The sequence below is a fragment of the Bos grunniens genome, chromosome 11, assembly GCF_055505025.1.
Source record: "Bos grunniens cultivar Pamir isolate PY7600 chromosome 11, Bosgru_T2T1.0, whole genome shotgun sequence".
NCBI lineage: Eukaryota > Metazoa > Chordata > Mammalia > Artiodactyla > Bovidae > Bos > Bos grunniens.
This window is the reverse complement of record NC_141175.1, coordinates 104,794,396-104,813,759: the sequence shown is the minus strand read 5'-3', so window position 1 is coordinate 104,813,759 and position 19,364 is coordinate 104,794,396. Positions and strand designations below refer to the sequence as shown.

Genomic DNA, 19,364 nt, shown 5'->3' with positions numbered 1-19,364 from the left:
CCAAAGACGACACCACCACCCCCGCCGGCCGAGGGGACCCCCCTTGCCTTCTGCACCGAGCAGAGGGCTCTCCCATCCCAGAAGGCAGAGCAAGGGTGGATGGGCCGAAGGTTTAGCCAAACCCACCCCTAGAAGGAAGGCCACGCAAAAGGGCATGTTTGGTTTTCATCAGCCACGTTAAGACTTTCCCTCCGGCTACAGAAGCACAGGGTTAGGAGAGCCGAGCCCAGACCCTCCAGGGAGAGTCCACCTGTCAGCAACAGAATCACAGGGCAGACAGGCGAGCAGCGCCCGACTCCTCGTCGGGTAAGGCAGTGGCATCAGGGTTGACCCAGAGAGGAAGATGCTCAGGCTCTGCTGCTCAAACAACAGTGAACTCTTCCAGGCACAGGTGACGGGGATCCACTGCTCCCAGATTTACAACCACCGTTTCTTATCACTTAAGGAAGAGAAGCAAGAGTTCCTCTTTGGGGAGCATCCAAACTGAGGCTATAGAAGAAAGGTTCCTTACATTTTGACACTCTAAGTAGGATTCTGAAAGTTATGAACACAAAACATGCAGCGAAGCAGGCTCTGGAGCATCCAGAAACATCTCCACGTCCTCAGGTCACGTGGTAGATGTTGCTTTCAGTGTCAAAACGTGGAGCAGTTTCACAGTTAGTCCCACAGCACCCGTGACGTCTCCCAAGCATCTCTTGACTTCACACACCTGACCGGGGGCCTAAAGGGGCCTAACTGGGAGTGTCACGAACACACCAACAGAACCAAGATCCACCCTCAAGAACAAAGGCCAGAGTGGCAAGCCCCTGCAGAATGCCCCCTCCCCATGGCCACCTAACAAGGGTCAGTGACACCCGAGTGTGTCCTGCAGCCCCAGGCCCTAACGGACAGGCAGCCAGGTGTCTTTTCCAGCTCAGCTTGCATCTGCAGAGAATGATGGAAGGACGGAGAGGCAGGGAAGAGATTTCTATCCAGATTTCCAAGGAAAGTGCCTCAGGTGGACAGGGGCTTGGACAAAAATCAAAAACCAGTGGCTGGCTGGCCAGAAGGTGTGAGGAGTCACCAGTTTCTAGTCTTTGAAGACTTACAAGTGAAGCCCAAGGGCCCTGTGAGCCCAACAGCAAGGCAGCCTGAGCTCGGTGACTCCTTCTGGGGGTTCTGGCATCACGGCGGCCCAGGTTCTCACCAGCCCTCTTCACTCCCAAGTGGCGGGACCTTGGGGAAAGGCACATCGCAGCAGCATCACCCGGGGGAGGCTTCCTGAGCCAGAGTTGGCCGTCCTCACAGGTGATGGGGGGAGCTGGCGTCCCTGCCCGCACAGCTCCAGGGACAGACCTGCATGCCCGACCAGGTGCTGGCGACAGGAGGAGGCCCACCCGGCCGGGTGGGTAGGTCAGCGCAGCTCCCCCCGCACGCTGAGGGGACAGTCACGCAGGGCGAGGTTGCGGGGGGCGCTCAGTAGAAACGCTTCCGACTCTGGTCCTGCCATTTGTTGTAGAGTATGATCCCGATGACAATGGCAAAGACGGAAAACACCAGAGAGAAAAAGACGATGAGAAAGAGGGCCAGGCCGCTGAGGGGAGGCAGCGGGGCTGTCACTGAGGAAGCAAGAGAGAAGGAGGTCAGAAGGAGTGGGCCGCTCGAGGAGGGAAGGACCGACCGAGAGCTCTTCCAGTTTCTGGGAGCCGGAGCTCCAGTACACCCTTTCCACATGCCAAAACTGAAAACCTAAGCAGCCCTGAACTGCTCACGGGTAACGTGGAGCCCAGTGAGAGAGCAGGGCCAGTGCCCCAGGGGCCCCGGAGAAGAACTCAGAGGGGAGCCAGGCCCCACTGCTGGGCTGCACGGCCCCTGGGCCCCCCAGCAGCCTCAACCCCCTGGCCGGCCGTGGGGCCCTCTCCCGGGACCTCTGTGCTCACTCTCAGGCAGCTTCATGTTGTCCACTGAGGGCAGGAACACGTCCCGATGCAGCTTTTCCTCTTCCGGGGTCCTCTCCACCGTCAGCTCAAACAGCTTCAGGGAAATGACATCATGGTTGTCTAGAGACAGAGAGAATGACAAAGGGATGACTCAAGGCACCCTGAGAAGAATGTCCTGGTTCAAGCTTCTAGTGCACAGCTCACACACAGTGACCTGAAAAAAAAACAACAACCCACCACCAAAACCTCTTGTTTCTCATCTAAAAGTAAGGACAGGCAACAGGGAATATTCTACGTTACCCTATATATATGGTTTTCATCAACAAGCATGCATTACCTACATAAATTTATTTACTTTTGGCTGTGTCTCAGTGCAGCGGCTTCTCCTGTTTTGGAGCACGGGCTCTAGAGCACAGGCCTCAGTAACTGTGGCGTACGGGTTTAAGATGCTCCACAGCACGTGGGATCTTCCTGGATCAGGGATTGAAGCTGTGTCTCCTGCACTGGCAGGCAGATTCTTTACCACTGAGCCACAAGGGAAGCCCCCTATATAATTTCAAAATTGAGAGATAATACAAGAACTCAGCCCCAATCACAGGTAAAACCTTTCAGGAGACGCAGCAGCCCCACAGCTTCCCTTTAACATGGACTACACACATGACCAAGAGGAGAGGGCCGCACAGCAGCTGTCTAACGGGCCATGGGCAGGGCACAGCGACTGGCCTGGAGCACACTTCCCTTCTGGACTGTGGCTAACTCTTCCCAGTTCCTGTGACTATGACCCTGAATCTCACTATTAATTACCAGAGATGGATGAAGGAGTTAGGGGCTCAATTTTTTTTCTCTCCCCTTTTAAAGTAACATTTAAACTCACAGATTCAAACATATTTGATGTGTTTCAATCACTGCGGATAGTGACTGCAGCCATGAAATCAAAAGACATTTGTCCTTTGGAAGAAAAGCTATGACAAACCTGGACAGCTTATTAAAAAGCAGAGACACCGTTTTGCCAACAAAGGTCCATATAGTCAAAACTATGGTTTTTCCAGCAATCATGTATGGATGTAAGAGCTGGACCATAAGGAACGTTGAGCGCCAAAGAATTAATGCTTTTGAACTGTGGTGCTGGAGAAGACTCTTGAGAGTCCCTTGGACAACAAGGAGATCAAACCAGTCAACCCTAAAGGAAAACAGTCCTGAATATTCATTGTAAGAACTGATGCTGAAGTTCCAATCCTTTGGCCACATGATATGAAGTGCCAACTCACTGGAAAAGACTGATACTGGGAAAGATTGAGGGCAGGAGGAGAAAAGGGCAGCCAAGGATGAGATGGTTGGATGCCATCACTGACTCAATGGACATGAGTTTGGGTAAAGTCCGGGAGTTGGTGATGGACAGGGAGGCCTGGAGTGCTGCAGTCCATGGGGTCACAAAGAGTCGGACACGACTGAGCGACTAAACGGAACTGAACTGAAGGATGAGATGGTTGGATGGCATCACTGACTCAATGGATATGAGTTTGAGAAGCCTGGTGTGCTACAATCCACGGGGTGGCAAAGAACTGGACATGACTGAACAACAAAATACACTGAAGTTGTACCTCTTACTGATGCTCAACTCAAACCAACTTTACCCAGTGGGAGCCTATTCAAGTTGACTCCTGAGTCCTTTTACAAGAACCTACAAGTTTTTGATATCTTCTTTGCTTTTCTGGGAAGTTTTTAGCTTGTATTTCCTACCTTAGACCTGGCATCAGACACGTTCTCCAGGAAGCTTTTATTCTTGTTAGTGGGAACTGGTATTAAGAGGCCACAAACATGAGTGTAGGGTGCTCAGTGCTACTAGGCTGCTACTGCGGACTGGACCTCTTGCCATCTCTATTATCAGGATGACATTTACAGCTGTTTGGGCTCTTAGAATCTTTAGCAGGTAAAACCAGGTTAAAGAAAAAAACTGGATTTACCTTCAATTAGAAAAAATGTTTTCTGTGCCAGGATCGAGATTAAACAACAGGACAGCCCACAGTTTCTCCTGACAACAATGGGCCAAGACCGAGTAGATGCTGCACGTTTCAGATGGGCATTTGCTTTTCTGTTTTGACACAAGGAAGTTCTATTTCATACCAGCTTCAGTCATAATACACTATATTAATCAAAAGAACCAAAAGTTTCTTTACCTCAAAAGACATCATGATTGAGGCTTAGGGACATAAAAGAGAAACTTTGGAAACAAGTAGGTAGAAAAATCCAGAGAAGATACAAGAGCCTGGTTCTGCTAATGTCACATAAGTCAAGTAAGGCAGGAGTTTCAGGGTAACTGGTCAAATGAGCTCAAGAGAAGACAAAGAGCAAACACACAGAGCAAAGAAACAGAGGGGGCTTTCCTGAGGGCAGGGCGTGGCAGAGACACAGGTTCGAACGCAGCATTTGCCACGCGGGTAGTTTACAGAGGCCTCTGCACACACGACACAGCCAAACGTCTGAGCACAGGGTCAAGACTCCGTGCTGCCAGTGCAGAGGACGCACGTTCGATCCCTGATTGGGGAACTGAAATTCCACGTCTTTGGGCAACTAAGCCCAAGAGCCACAGCTACCGAGCTTGCAAGCTCTGTAGTCCACACACCACATCAAGAGAAGCCCCAATGCAGCCCAACTATAAATAAATAAATAAAGTGTAGGTTTTATTTAAAAAAAAAAAAAAATCTGAGCACAAAAGAGTTTGGGGGTCAGTCAAGGGTAAGCTTTGCGAGGAGAAGGGGAAGTCAGCATATGGGTGAAAGGATGTGCCTGCAGAAACAGGCATAAGAAAAAGGAGAGCACAGGCTGGAAGCACTGCTTGAGGAAGAGGCGAGCGCTGCTTGCTGTTAGCAGCAAGCCTCTGCCAGACACAAGTGTGCGAGACGACCCCAGGCCTGGCAATCTGGGCTCTACACACAAGAATGCAGGAAGGGGAGCACTCGTGGGCACCTGCTTGCCAGAGCTCTGCCCAGAGGGCTCTCACGCCCGGGCCTGCCTAGTGAGACATGATCTGAGTTAGGGCCAGTAAGGAGCATGCAGGGCAGTACCTGAGAGATCGCCCGTGATGGACGAGGTGCCAAAGTAGTAGCCCCGGGGCAGGCGGACCCCCGGCACCTCTATGCAGTCCCTCCACTCGTGCTTGCCGTCGATGTCCATCATTATCTACAGCACAGAGAGGGGGGGCAAGTCAGGGCCGGGCCCCGGCAGCGGAGCGAGACGGCCCGCACTGCCGACGGGCCCGGACAGGGACTCACCGTCAGGTGCCTCTTGACATAGCGGATCACAAGGAAGGTGTCGTAATGGAGGTTGCGGACGATGGCTGTGCAGCCCCCCAGCTCTGTAGGCCGCCCATCCCGCTCGTGATCGTAGCTGAGGGAGCCGTTGTTCACCATGGCAGAGATGTAGGGGAACACCCGCTGGGAAGGCAGGGGAGGCAAAGCAGAGGGTGGTGAGGAAGCGCTCGCAGGAACGCCTGTGCCAACAGTGACGGGACTTCTGCACACAAAGCTGAGCTCTTCACGACAGACCGGACGGCCACTCTGCCTTGTCACTAGCAGCCTCCGAGGGCCCACGCTCAGAGGGTCACTCGAGGGACAAGGCCAAGAAGTGACTGACCTCAGTACCTGCCTCCAGGAATCCTCCTCCCATCTGGGGTGGGTTGGAAATGGCCCCTCTGACACTCTGGGCCTGACTCTCCTCCCAGAGATCAGCACTGGGCACTTATACTCCACCCAAGACTGGTTTTCTTCTTACTTGTATGTGCGCGTGTGCTAAGCTGTTACAGTCATGTCTGACTCTTTCCAATCCTCTGGACTGTAGCCCAGAGGTTCCGACGTCCATGGATTCTCCAGGCATGAATACTGGAGTGGGTTAATATGCCCTTTTCCAGGGGATCTTCCCGACCCAGGGATCGAACCCGAGTCTCCTGTGACTCCTGCATCGCAGGCAAATTCTTTACCGCTGAGCCCCTGCGGAAGCCCCTGTGTGTATGCATGTGTGTGCGTATATACACATACATACAAACACATATCACCAACTGCCACGTAAACTTCCTGAAAAATCATTTATTATGCTTCTTTGTATGTGTCCACCATAGCTCCACCTCTTCCCCCACAAGGCAAGTACTAGGTTGGCCAAAAAGTTGTAATTTTCCATTAACAGCTTATGGACAAACTTGAATGAACTTTTTGGCCAATCCAATACTTGGTGCACCCAGGTATTCTGTTCGAAAATACCTGTTCGCTCAGGGAACTCTTTCCATTTAGGACAGCACCTTTCAAATTCTAACATTCTATAAGCACATGATGTGAAATGGATCAGGACTCAGAAAGGACAGTGCCAGAACCAGGTGGCCTCTCCAGCCACAGGTGACTATCCTCAGTCAAAAGACCTTCTGGCCCTTCACGACACACAACTTCTCTCAGTAATACTCAGTGGGCAAGGTTCTCCTACTGAAAGTCTCCCCGGAGCCCACCCATCCTCCCACCTACTTCGGAGACCCTCTCTCTCCAACAGCCCTTGTGGAGCAAATTCTTCCTTAGAAATGACAAGCTAACCATTTCACAACAAGCCTGGGGCTAAGGCAGTGAAGAGAGAGGCAGGGTGATGAAAGGACAGGAAGCATGAGACATGCCACTGCTCTGCGGGGTTCCTCGTTGTTCTAGACAATCAACATGCAAGATGAAGATGCAGGCGGAACTGGAGACTGGTGACTCTGGAGACAATGGCCACACAGACTGAGAACAGTCGCAAATGTCGGATGGGCACACAAGGGAATCGGGGATGGCCACAGTGAGTCAAGAATTGAGTACCTGGACTCCCGGAGAATACCGCCTCTTCTGGGCCTGAGAGGGTCCAGCAGGTTATTATAAAAACAAGACAGGGCACAGAAGACAGGAGACCAAGTCAGAAAGAAACATCTGTGCAAGAGCTATGACCCAGCTGCAGTGGAAGAACACCAATCTCAATCCCCAAATAGAATTTTAGCATCCACGGAGGGCGTCCCGCAAGGCCTCAGACCCCTCACAGTATTAGGCAAAAATAATTGTAGGCAAAAGACGACACGAGCAGGTGCCTGTACATGTTCTAAGGAGAAGGTCTGCTGCTATCATCAGATACTCAAGGGGGTCCATTAGGAAGACCTCTCTAACCCACACAGGGTCCTAAAACTTTCAGAACTCTATAAAAACACCCAGCATCACACTGTCTAAGCAGGCCTCACTTATGTCTCTGACAGTCCAAAGGTCAGGCCAGGAGTTTGTCTGTGCCCAGAGGACAGCACTTCTGCGGCAAGGAGGGAGATGAGGGTGATAAATATGGCTAGGTTCTTCCAAATTCAACATGTCCTTTACTGCCCAGGATCTCAGGCTGTAGCTCTTGCCCAGAAGACAAAAATCCCACCACTTGAGAGACTATCAAATTAACTCTAATCCAAAGGGATCATTTACCCTCTAATTGAGTCTTATGGACATATATCTCCAAACAGTTATTGTTATTCTAACCTACAACATGTGGGCAAGAAAAAGCTCCGTGGGAACGTTGCAACAGGACAGATTTAGAAAAGTCAGAAGGTTCAAGGGTGTTTAGCTTTATTCCAAAAAAACTGCTACAGTTCTCAGCACTAGCAATAAGAGATACCTACACAAGCTCAATTTAGCCCTGCCCTACTGTGGGCCAAGGGGTAGAACCCAAAGCATTCCTTTCTCTAATACTGGGTATGCACCTAATATGAGCCAGGCACTGTCCCGGACGCTGGATGCTCAATGGGAAATAAGACAGGCAGATGTCTGCTCTCATGGAGCTGACATTAGAGGGGAGGAGACATACAATCAATCTTGTTGTTGTTCAACTGCTCAGTCAGGTCCGACTCTTTGGGACCCCAAGGACTGCAGCACACCAGGCTTCCCTGTCCTTCTCTATCTTCCAGAGTTTGCTCAAACCCATATCTATTGAGTTGATGATGCCATCCAACCATCTCATCCTCTGTGGCCCCCTTCTCCTTTTGCTCTCAATCTTTCCCAGCAACAGGGTCTTTTTCAGTGAGTCAGTTCTTCACATTACGTGGCCAAAGGATTGGAGCTTCAGCATCAGTCCTTCCAATGAATATTCAGGGTTGATTTCCTTTAGGATGGACAGGTTTGATCTCCTTGTGGTCCAAGGGACTTTCAAGAGTCTTCTCCAGCACCACAGTTCGAAAGCATCAATTCTTTGGCACTTAGCTTTCTTTATGGTCCAACTCTCACATCCATACATGACTACTGGAAAACCGTAACTTTGACTATATGGATCTTTGTTGGCAAAGTGATGTCTCTGCTTTTTAAAATGCTATCTAGGTTGGTCATAGCTTTTCTTCCAAGGAGTAATCGTCTTTTAATTTCATGGCTGCAGTCACCACCTGCAGTGATTTTGGAGCCCAAGAAAATAAAGTCTGTCACTGTTTGAGACAGTGATAAATACTATGACAAAAATAAAATAGGCAATACAATACAGAGGAGAAATATACCTGAGGAGACAACACCTGAACTGAGACCAAGCAGTGAGAGGGAATCCACCAAGAAATATGGGGGCTGAAGAAGCATGAGGTTAGCATCTTCAGAACTAGGGGTGTCTGCAACTCAGTGAGTGAAGAACAGGCTGGTGGGAGCTGAAGCGGGAGCCAGACCACACTGGGCCTTACAGGTCACAGTAAGGGTCTCGGGGGAGCCTCAGACCAGCTCCCCAGCTGTTCTCTTACACCACCGGTGGCCTATGTACAGGACTACACAAGGTATGAAATGAACCAGTGGATGATTGAACTGCTGGAAAAGTACTCTTCTACCACTATCATTTAGGACAAGGGGATTATGAATGTGTTGTCAGCAGTTTACTGAATTGGGCTTCGGACGAAGAAAGTGCATAACTTCAGTGAACAATGAGGGAAAAGAAGGGATTGAAAATGCACTCGGGAGCTCCGGTGATCCCAAGGCTTGCTTGATGTATCAACCCCAGTACCTGGGATCAGAAGTTTAAGTTGTAACTTTTGAGGAGTGCTGAGAACAGTGATCTTTAACCTAAGGGGTCCTCACCCTTGCCAAGGCTGGTGAGGCACCCTCTTTTTCAGCACCAGAGGTCAGCTGGGCCTCAGCATGACCTGGGGGAGCTTTTCAACTGCACATACATGAGGGAACTACAGTCAGAGAGCCTCATTCAGCAGGTTTAGAATGGGGCATGGGACTATGTATTTTTTAAAAGGCAGGATTTCCCTGGTGGTCCAGCAGTTGAGAAGCTGCCTCCCAAAGCACGGGCCACAGGTTTGATCCCTGGTTGGGGAACTAAGGTCCCACAGCCTCGGGGTAACAACTAGAGAGCCTGTGCGCCGCTACTAAGACCTGACGTAGTTAATCAATTAAAAATTAAAAAAAAATAAAAGGCGCTATGGATGACTGGGATGTGCCAGGTGAATTTAAGAAATACAGCACTAGACAGAGGCCTGCAGCTTCCAAGCTGGAATCTGTCCACTTCAGCAACTCACGGCTTGGCCTTCAACTTGCCACCTCACGTTAACCCTAAGTCTTTAAATGCCACTTTAACTTCTACACCCAGTCAGGAGTTCCTGAAGGGTTTCCTAGGTACCCACTAATTTCACACAGAAGCTAAGTTTCTTTGCTTGGAAAGCAGCCTATATACAGCCAGAACCAAAGGCAGAAGAATCACCCTGACTGTGGCAAAGGTGGCAGTTTCATTCCTCTTTGAAGAGTCACCAAAAATTAGGAGCTCCTGCCTGCTGTGCCTGAAGAGTGGGGAAGTGTTTTTAACTTTTTGCACTACAAGGTACTAGTGTACCTTCAGCACACCTTGAATGCAAAGGGACGCGTGAACTTGTGAATCCTATGCTAAACCCCACAGGTGCAGAGCACACTCGCTGTGACTCGCTAGGTAGAAAAAGGGGCACACACAGCCCTCAGGAGGCCCCCACTGCCGCCTGCGTCATCTCGGAGATTCTCCTTCCGCGCTGTGAGCAGGGAGGGCAACACACAGCTCCCAGGGCTCGCTATGAAGATGACGTGAAATACGCAGAGCGTTCAGCACAGTGCTTGGCATTCGAAAGGCAGTCAACACTCATTCAATGACTAAGTGAGTTTCTAGATCTAAATACTGTCTACAGGTGCTCATATGTAAACACAAAACCAAACACATGTTTTCTAGAGCAGTAATTCCCAGACCACTGGCTGTTATGGACCACTAAAAATCTCTAAACACATAACACATTCTGGGGATTAACAGGTTTGCTTTTTCTTGATTTTTTTTTTAACCTATTAAATATGTTAAAATACAATTAAAATACAATAACTGTATTAAAATACAATGACAAGACAGCCATCTAAAATAAACATCAGTTTTAAAAAGAACATTTTAAATGAAAAAAAAAACGAAATATTTCATAATAAATAAATAATAAAACATTTCACATTTATGAGAAGTCACTTCACTGTTCCTACTGTCAAACCAGGGAAACTGTTACCAACCAACACAAGTCTATGAACCAGCATCCAGGAGTCACTCTCAGAGCAGGTTTACCAACCTAAACCACACTGCACTTGAGCAAGCTGGCCAGGTCTGCTCTCTGGAACCCAGGTGTGAAGACAAGGAGGATGGGAGGGGAGAAGGAGAGCACGGAGCCACAGCAGCACTGCCGAGATGTCTGCAAATGTCCCCAGGGACGTCATTTAGTGCTGTGAACACAAACAGCCAGCACTTTCTGAGAGCTTACCCTGTGCCTAAGAGGCACGTCTGAACCTTCACTGCTACACACCGTTACGGCAGCACGGGAATGCTGTGCTGTGCTGTAAAGTCTCAGTTGCATCCAACTCTTTGCAACCCTATGAACAGACTATAGCCCACCAGGCTCCTCTGTCCATGGGATTTCCCAGGCAAGAATACTGGAGTGGGTTGCCATTTCCACCTCCAGAGGATCTTCCCAGCCCAGGGATCGAACCCTTGTCTCCTTCGTCCCCTGCACTGCAGGTGGATTCTTTACCACTGAACCACTGGGAAAGCCCAGTATATGAATGCTCTTGTAAATGAGAAGATAGTTCAACTCTGTGGAAGAGGAGATCTTGTCTACAGTTCTACTCTGGGGAACCCAGGAACCTCCTGAAATTGCATGTATAATCTTATTGTATTCAACTGTAGCAGAAATAGGTTTCTACTTCTCAGCCTCAATCCCTAATGACATCTGAGAGCTGGCCAATATTCCTGGGACCTAATTTCCAAAGGAGTGTCTCTTAGAAAACACTGCCTCACCAAGGATTGAGAAAAAAACAAACAAACCCCACTAAATCACATCCAAATAGTATAACAAGAGAATTTACGAAGTTACAGAGTTCTTTTAATAATGTAAAAATTCTTTCCACCAACAATGAAGAGATCAAGAGGGATCAGTGTTTTCATCAACATAAAGGTTGGAGGGAATGTGTTGTTAAATTTACGGCATATTGCTTATTCCAGTTTCAAGAGAGGAAAAACAATCATTACGTTAAAAAAATATAGGAAGCACCTGAAACTCGACTTCCAAGCTGGCCTGATCTGAGAAGAGCAGTGAGCTGCTCACGCCACTCGCCAACCAGCTGCTTCTGCATCCTGGGGTCCTTTATGCCAGCTATATGTGGGATTCACCTAGAGATGTTTGAAAAGGTTAAGCTGCCCATCAGACTCTCTGAGCTTGGGGCCTGGAGAGCAGTAGCTTTAAATGCTTTGCAGATAATTCCAAGGGCAGTTGCAGCTGAGGCAGAAAAGTCCCAATTTTAACCACCTGAAACTGATATTTTTGGTTAACATCTACTCTCCTTACAAAACAAGGCCCATCAGATCTGCCCTCTTAGGCAGAATGACTCCCGCCTGATAGTGAAATGGAAGCTAAGAGAGCGTGAATGATTTATTTCTGGGAGAAACAGAGAGCCATGTGTAAAACTCTAGTCAAGCCCTAAAGCCCACGCGTGCTTCAGATGCATTTCTAACCACCACTATTTCCTCAACGGCACTGCAAACCCTTCTCACGACGTCTCCCTCATTAAGATCCTTTAGTGCGCTTACCCTCTAAAACACTTTTAGCTCCAGACTCCCTGATAGGCACACCACCCTTCAGAACTCGCCCCACCATGTGCATGGTGAGGGCGAGTCACCTACACTCAAATAGCTCTGCAGCTGGTCTGAACAGGTCACCAGCCACCCGAGGAGATGCTGCTCAGTCACAGTGGCCCATAAACGCGCTTGGGACAGAAGAGCGGTAGCAGCAAAGAACGCAAGGTGAAGGGAGGCCTTGGAACACGGGGAGACTGAGGGCCCTCTTTTTCTCTCTAGCCTCATCTCTCTCTCCCCCTGCCTTTTCCCCTTCACATTCATTGTCCCTTCTCTAACTTTAACACATTAACATATGCTTTTCTATCTGCATCTAATCTGATCTAATTCTGCAGATTTCAAAGTCAATATCACTTCCTGGAGGAAGTCCCCGCCAGGTGAGATGCTCCTGCCAGGTCTTCCGAGAGCACCTCCGCAGAGACCCCATCAGCACGCTCACACGCCAGGGCTACCGAGCGCGAGGGCCATGCGGATCTCGCTCACTGATTCCCAGGCTGGGCACCTCAACAGTGGCTGATGTCTGGCAGACTGAAGAAGAGCCCAGAAGCAACACCGAGAAGCAAGTCTCTAACTGACCCACAATGCAAGGTTCCCCTCGTAACTCAGGTCTCACTTTCCACCCCCTTTAAGCCAAACTCTGTACGGAAATGTGAAAAACTGCTGAAGCTGGGTTTGCATAGACAATGATCTGTTCATCCAATTTGTTTTTACACGTTTGAAAATTTTCATAAAGAACTTTTTGGGGAAAAAGTAAGTTCTGCTTCCATTTCTAATTGTGCCTTTCTTGCTAAATATGATTTAGTGATAGGATACCCAGCAACAACATGTCCTAATCATTTTCCCACCATCTGCCAGCAGTCCCAGGCAGAGAGCGCGCACAGCCCTGCTGCTAGTATAAGCAAGTACTAGAGAACCCTATGGTCAGCTAACGAAATGCAGGATGCTTCTGCTAACAGCCAGACTGCTGTTGCTGTTGTCACTAAGTCATTTCTGACTCTTTTGTGCCCCCCTGGCGTGACTGTAGCCCGCCAGGCTCCTCTGTCCATGTGATTTCCCAGGCAAGAATACTGGAGTGGGTTGCCATTTCCTCTTCTGGGTAGTCTTTCCAACCCAGGGATTGAACCCGTGTCTCCTGCAGTGGAAGGCAGGTTCTTTACCACTGAGCTACCAGGGAAGTCGACTGGACCCTATACCAGGTTTCAACAAAATGCTGAGATTTCATCAATATCTTTTTACAGCCTTTCCTAGAGGAAGAGAAGAAGAAGAAAAGGATACTGGGAACAGGGAGTAGCTGCAGAAGAGAGATCAGCAGCGACACAGGATGTCAAGGGAGTGGAGGCACACAGTTCAGCTCGCTCTGGTGCTGGCCTAGGAGCCACAGCACCACCCGGCCACACATGCTTGAGTCTAGCGGCTCCCAATGTGCGCAAGAAAGAACACTGTTTAACACTGAAAAGCCCTCATCACGAGGACCACTCCCAAGACTGTGCACCATGAACGACTCTCTTCTAGAAAAAAAAAACTGACACAGACATTAACTCTGTGCAACAGACAAAAGAGAACCAAACCCCTCACTTCCTCTTCTGTGTTCCCTCCTGAACAACATTCCTAAGGCAAAGGGCTGTGATGTCAGTTCGGTGTGGCTGACCTAAGCTATGACACTGGCCATTACCTCTTGCTGCTTCTCCTCATTGGGATAGGTGTCTACAAATACTCCCAGCCCCACAAATTTGTCCATGTTTCCAAACACAGGCCCTAGAGAGAAAGAACAGACGATGAACAACAGTGAAACAAAGCCAAGAGTAGATAAAGGAGTAACACATCACTGTGATGGAGGAAAAAGTGAGATTCAGAGGACCCCCAGGCGTCCCTTGAAGATGAAGAAACATCTGTAACAAGCATTCAGTAAGCACCTGCAGTTGTTTGTCATTAAAGGGGAGAGAGAGAAGGCCAGCGTCTCCTTGCTTAGCACTCCAGCTGCTCCCTGATTTGACCTGGTTGCTAAGGTGCGCCTGAAGAATTGTGCTTCACAAACACTTGTTGATGACTATGCCCCCGAGTGAACTGAATTCCCAAGTTTCTGCTTCTAATTGCAGAAGAGATCAGGTCAGATCAGGCTCAGTTTGTCATGTACTTGCAGCAGAGCCTCCCGTACAAAAAGGAAAAACAGCTAACTCTTCTCCTTTCTCCTGACTCAGGAGTTCTGAGATAGGTCTCTACTCAGGCCCAGGAGAAACCAGTATGCCCAGTGTCAGTATTTGGGGGGGGCCAGTGGTTTCCTTCAGCCAACTGGGCCGTGAAGTTTCAAAGAGAAAGCGGAAGTAACCAATAAACAAGAAACCATCCCAGGATGAGTCAAGGTCAGCTGTTTTTAGGACTCAGACCCCATTCTAGAGACTAAACAGGCCAGTGTTTATCCAAACATCAAGGGAGAGGGAAAACCGCTGGCACTGTGAAGTCATGCCTGCCTCACGAAGAGGGCACGTGAAAAAGCAGGCCTGTCACACCCCACAAGCGCAGCCCAGGGCCCCAGTACCTGGCTGCATCCGATCCTTCGTGTACCAGATGGCCAAGCCATCCCCATGCAGGTTCTTCTTCCCTTGCCCATGGATTCGGAAGTGCACCTGCAACTCCCAGTCTCTCAGGAAACACGGCTAAAGGGAAAGAGACGCTGCAATCAAAGAGGAGCCTGAGACACCAGGCCTCGGGCCCTCATCCACGGCCTACAGACTTGGAAAACACAAACGCGGGGGACGCGAGGCTAAGAGGTAAAACCAAAATTTAAGACTTGCTAAGGGTTTGTGTAGTAAAATTAAACAGATTGAGCCATTTATCTGTATGCAGTATTTAATATAATAAGTGAACACACCTCCCAATCAGCGTCACCATCTCCCAACAGAAACAGGATAGCATCCCAAGGTTGGAAAAGACGAGAGAACTTCATGTTAGACTTCTGTGATCCTATACCCACTCAGCAAAAGATCTCAGTGTCCAGGATAGAGGTGGCTGAATTAATACTCATCTGCAATTATGATCACTCCTCTGAGAGAAAGACTCTAAGAAGCTGGGATCTCAAGAAAGGTCAAGGCCTCATTTATTACAAAAGAAAAAGATAACCTAAGTCATCAGGCAAAGGTCTCCAGGAATAATTAACATCCACTACAAACAACTCTAATTAGCTAGACTTGGCCCTATGCCAAGCTGAGGGGCAACCCAGAGTTCCCAGGAGAAGGGATAAGCTATGCCCCCACCAGTGTCAGGCCCTCAGGCAAGGAGCAGAAATCCACCAAAGGAGACACCCCTGGCCCCACCACAGAGACAGCCTCTGGTGGAAAAACACGAAGGAGGTGGGCACTAAACAGACTCCTGTTTTTCTTTTGAACTGTGTATCAAAACCTTGGGAGAAAAAAAAAAGTAGAGACAGAAGTAAGTGGATAATTCAGTGTTCTAAATAGTTGAACACTTTCAAAGAGAAACTAGAGTAGGTATTTAGTTTAGAGAGGCTCCTGGTTAAGCTTCACCGTGAAAAACGAGGGGAAGGAAGAGCAGATAGGCCAGTTCAGGCAAAGGCCCTCCATGTAGATTGTTCAGAAACAAACAAACAAAAAAACCCAGTAGACTGCTCTGACTCTTGAGCAACAATTATTTGCAGCTTCCATTTTGAATTTCTGGGAAATCTCTTAAAGTGCTAGTATTAGTACATAGTCAAAATAAAAGGGGTGTGGACACTTCCGAGTTCACCGAAGAACCCTGAAATCTCCAATAGCTTCCCCTCCTCTGATAAGCCAAGCCCCCAGTTGTCATCTTGGGTTCTCATCTTTCTGCTATTTGATTTCGATTTCAGGGCAAGAGTGAAATTCAGTGGCCAGAAGCTGCCCCCATAGCCAGTGGGGTATTACACCTCTGGGAAGACACTGAGCCAAGAGGCCTCGGCCGCTCTTGCCACTGGCCTCGTGTAGCGCAGTGTTACACAGTCCTGCTCAGGGTTATGTCTAACCGTGGGTCTCAAAATCTGCTGCATGTCAGATTCACCCAAGGAGCTTTTAAAAATCCAAGTACCCATTCTAATTAAATTAGCATCTCTGGGGTGGGACCCAGCCACCAACTCCAAAGGACAGCCAAATTGGAGCACTACTGCTCAAACAAATCAATCCTATTCAAATAACTCAGAAACAATGCTAAGGCTCACTCTGACAGTCAGATAACAAAAAATATAGGTAACAGAGAATCTGAAAAAGAGCAAGATAACTAGATCCTAGACTAGAATCACTGCTACATAAAAGGGTTACAAAGAGACAGCCAGCAAGATAACAGCAAAGTATCAAGCCTTGGACAAAATCACTTAGAATCCATAGACCTGTATCAGTGACTCTTGTAACAGACATGTAACAAACAACAGCGCATTTCTGTAACCATCTTAACTTCCCAAAGCTTGTTCATGTCTATTGCCTTATTTTACTCTCACAGTAACCCTGGTGGGCAAGTAGAACCAATATGATGAAGCTCATTTGACAGTTGGAGAAACTGAAAACTGAGAGAGGATAAATAACTGCCAGGGCTCACAGAGGGTCTGTGAGACCATCAGATTGAGAACTCAAGTCTTTCAGCCGCCAGCCCTCCACCTCTTCTATCCAAGCACACTGCCCTGCATTCCGTCCAAGAATGAGCTCAGCACTGCAATCTGGGTTAAGGGGCCAGAGTGTACAAATAGCTCACATAGAAACTTCTGGTCTCTCTGCTTCTTCAGAAGCCTCTGCCACATAAAATGAGCAGGGACAAGAAACTGTTCCTTTTTCTGACGTGCACTTATCCACAACCAATGATAAAACCATGGGAAAGTAAGTTCGTAGCCTCTGAGCACCCAAAAGTATTGAAGAATGCCAAGGCCACTCCCCAAAGTAAAGTGATCATAAAAGATTTGCAAAGAGCCCTGGAAACCGAAAAGAAAGCATCATCTTACACTTGTACAAAATCACAGTGCAGCCACACCAGGAATACTGCATTCACTTCTTGCCGCCATACCTCAAGGAAGACAATGTCGCTAGAAAAGGCCCAGGGAAGGACAAAGAAAATGACCAAGGGCTCAAAGTGGCTTTTACATGAAAATAAAATTTAAAATTCAACTCAAAAGGAAATAACAAGGGGTGGGGGGGAAGGAGGTCAGGGATACTGGGATGAAGTGTAGGATAAATTTAAGAGTAGTTTTTTATTTTATAAAGCAAAGTAATTAAATGTGAGTTGACTTATTAACCTCCAAAGTAACACTATCAGGTCAATCAGGAACTAAAGACATTTCAGAAAACTGAATCAAAACCAATTATTTGCTATAATTAGGGGAAGAGAGATCATCTCCCTAAATATCTGATTTCAATATGAACGTCATCATAATCTCTCAAATGAAAATACTTCATATTCACAGAAGACAGAATATGGGGGCGGGGACTGAGAATAAGTCAGTATGCCACTGAACTTTTTTAGCATTTTTCTGGGTCACCAACACAGGAGGGAGAAAGACTCTTACCACCCGGTTCCACAGGGCACCCTGTTTACTTTGCATATCCGGCGTAAGGCGGATATACTGGGTCATCACCATGGCATTGCCCATCAGATTCCACAGAGAGGAACTGCTTGTGCCCACACCTACGGGGAGGAAGTAGATCAGTCATTCTCTTCAACCCCAACCCATTTGGAAAACCGCCATGGGCCCTCTGAAAGCTGGAGTCCTCTTTCTTCCCCCTTCATGTCCCACCTCCTGTCACTCATTAAATCTTAACTCTTTACCACCTTTCTTCTTTTCACAAAGACTTTCTCAGGTGAAGACCCTAGAGCACATCAGAGTTGTCACTTCATCCACGCCACAGTAACCATGCTCAGATTCATTCTTCCCCATTTTATATGTGAGTAAACTTTAGCACCGTGAAAGAAAAAATGTCCCCAGTTATACCAAAAAGAGCTTGACTCTCTGGGGCTCTAGGGCTTAATCACATTCTTTCTTTGAAGGAGAAGCTACTTTCCCCCTTACCTCAGACTATCAGCCCCTTGCAAGTGAGAACTCTGTGTCTGTTACCCACTGTATTAGCAAGGAGAAGGCACTGGAGACATCCTCTAAGTGAATAAGCAATCACCTTTAGCAGCAGAGTATACTCTCTTATGCTTTGTGTTTTTGTTTGTATGCTGTCCCCATATCCTTCAGTAGGGAAACAAATTAAGCCATCTGCACTGATTTGGTCCTCTCTGCAGCTAACCATGTAAATTTGCTGGTTGATGAGTTGTGCCTAGCGGCCTATGTACACTAAACACACCAAAGCTAACCAGCCTCTTTTATCAGTAGGGCTCCTGGACTGGAGAAGAACAGGTGTCTTAATTGACAACAGCATTTTATCTTCTCAGTGCGGCCAAGTTCTACCCCAGTTCTGCCTCATGCTTTATTTCTCGCACATCCACAGCTCCATCAGAAGCCCAGCTTACTGCTAGTGGCCCTCAATCACGGTCCACCGTTCGCAGTTCTCTCCCCTGCCCACATTCCACCTGTCCATCGCTAAATCCCCTTCATCCACGCCCGGCGCTAGTGGCATCCGAGAACCCTGCTTCGACCTGCTGGAAACTTCCAGGACTAATTCCGAGGGGTGGGGAGAGAGAAAGCTGACCCCTGCCCTTAGGATCCGTGGCTCCCGAACACAGCGAGAGTCCCCAGGGGCTCCCACCCACCGCCCCCAGCTTCCTCGGGGTCACGAAGCCCTTCGCCGCCCCCGCCTCTATGGACAAGCTGGGGTCCCGAAGCCCTCCCAGTGCACGACCACCTAGCTCCCGGCGCCTCACCCTGGTAGGGCTTCGACAGCGAGTGCTCCCGTTTCAGGTACTCGAACGTTTGACCCGCCCCGACTTGTCGTGGCCCCTGCCCAGACCCTAGCAAAAGGAGAAGGAGCAACATCCTGGAAACTTCCCGTGCCGACAAACGCCGCCGCCACCGCTGCCACCACCCAGAGGGTCCCAGGGCCACCGCCATCTTTCCCACCGCCGTCCCTTCATTAAAAGCCCGCCCCGTCCTCCAAGCCATTGGTCCGTGGGACCATCTGCTTCACGTCCTATTGGCTCTCATATAATCCCCGCCCCCGCAGGTGAGACTTTCACCGATTGGCTGGCTTGAGTACCAGTTGCCTTGCCAACCCGCCTGGCCTCCCTTACGTTTTTGCATTTATCCTGAGTGCCACTAGGCCTCCTGGCATACATAGTGATTTCCATTTTGTGTCTGCGTTCTGGAGTAAATTTAAGGAGATAAAGTGTTTCTTCTAGTCCCCACGCAAACCTTCT

The 19,364-nt window shown here is 48.7% G+C and overlaps 1 protein-coding gene and 1 long non-coding RNA gene across 8 annotated transcripts; one reads left to right on the top strand and one right to left on the bottom strand.

Moving 5' to 3' along the window:
* Window positions 1-157: 157 nt before the first annotated feature.
* Window positions 158-19,083, bottom strand: LMAN2L (lectin, mannose binding 2 like). 7 transcript variants are annotated; one of them, XM_086328154.1, is made up of 9 exons: window positions 18,873-19,083; window positions 17,575-17,693; window positions 14,590-14,707; window positions 13,726-13,808; window positions 6,749-6,781; window positions 5,192-5,353; window positions 4,985-5,099; window positions 1,920-2,039; window positions 158-1,598 (listed from the first exon to the last, which is right to left on the bottom strand). In XM_086328154.1, exons 1-9 carry the CDS (start codon window positions 19,057-19,059, stop codon window positions 1,456-1,458), a joined length of 1,080 nt encoding a protein of 359 aa, XP_086184280.1. In that variant the 5' UTR covers window positions 19,060-19,083; the 3' UTR covers window positions 158-1,455. The 7 variants fall into 7 exon arrangements, with proteins under 7 accessions (XP_086184280.1, XP_086184286.1, XP_086184281.1 ...); XM_086328160.1 differs by lacking the exons at window positions 6,749-6,781; window positions 13,726-13,808 and adding an exon at window positions 17,014-17,094; XM_086328155.1 differs by lacking the exon at window positions 6,749-6,781.
* On the top strand, window positions 8,739-12,491 carry LOC147363753 (uncharacterized). Its single transcript, XR_015137413.1, has 2 exons — window positions 8,739-12,221; window positions 12,389-12,491. It is a non-coding gene; the product is annotated as an uncharacterized LOC147363753 (long non-coding RNA).
* Window positions 19,084-19,364: the final 281 nt, after the last annotated feature.

Excerpts from the sequence above, each read along its gene's own strand:
- LMAN2L (XM_086328154.1), bottom strand. The coding sequence starts at position 19,059 with ATGGCGGTGGCCCTGGGACCCTCTGGGTGGTGGCAGCGGTGGCGGCGG. Across the intron at positions 5,354-6,748 it reads GGTATTCTCCGGGAGTCCAG|CGGGTGTTCCCCTACATCTC; the intron begins GTACTCAATTCT and ends CTGCCTTCCCAG. Across the intron at positions 2,040-4,984 it reads CATCACGGGCGATCTCTCAG|ACAACCATGATGTCATTTCC; the intron begins GTACTGCCCTGC and ends CTCTGTCTCTAG.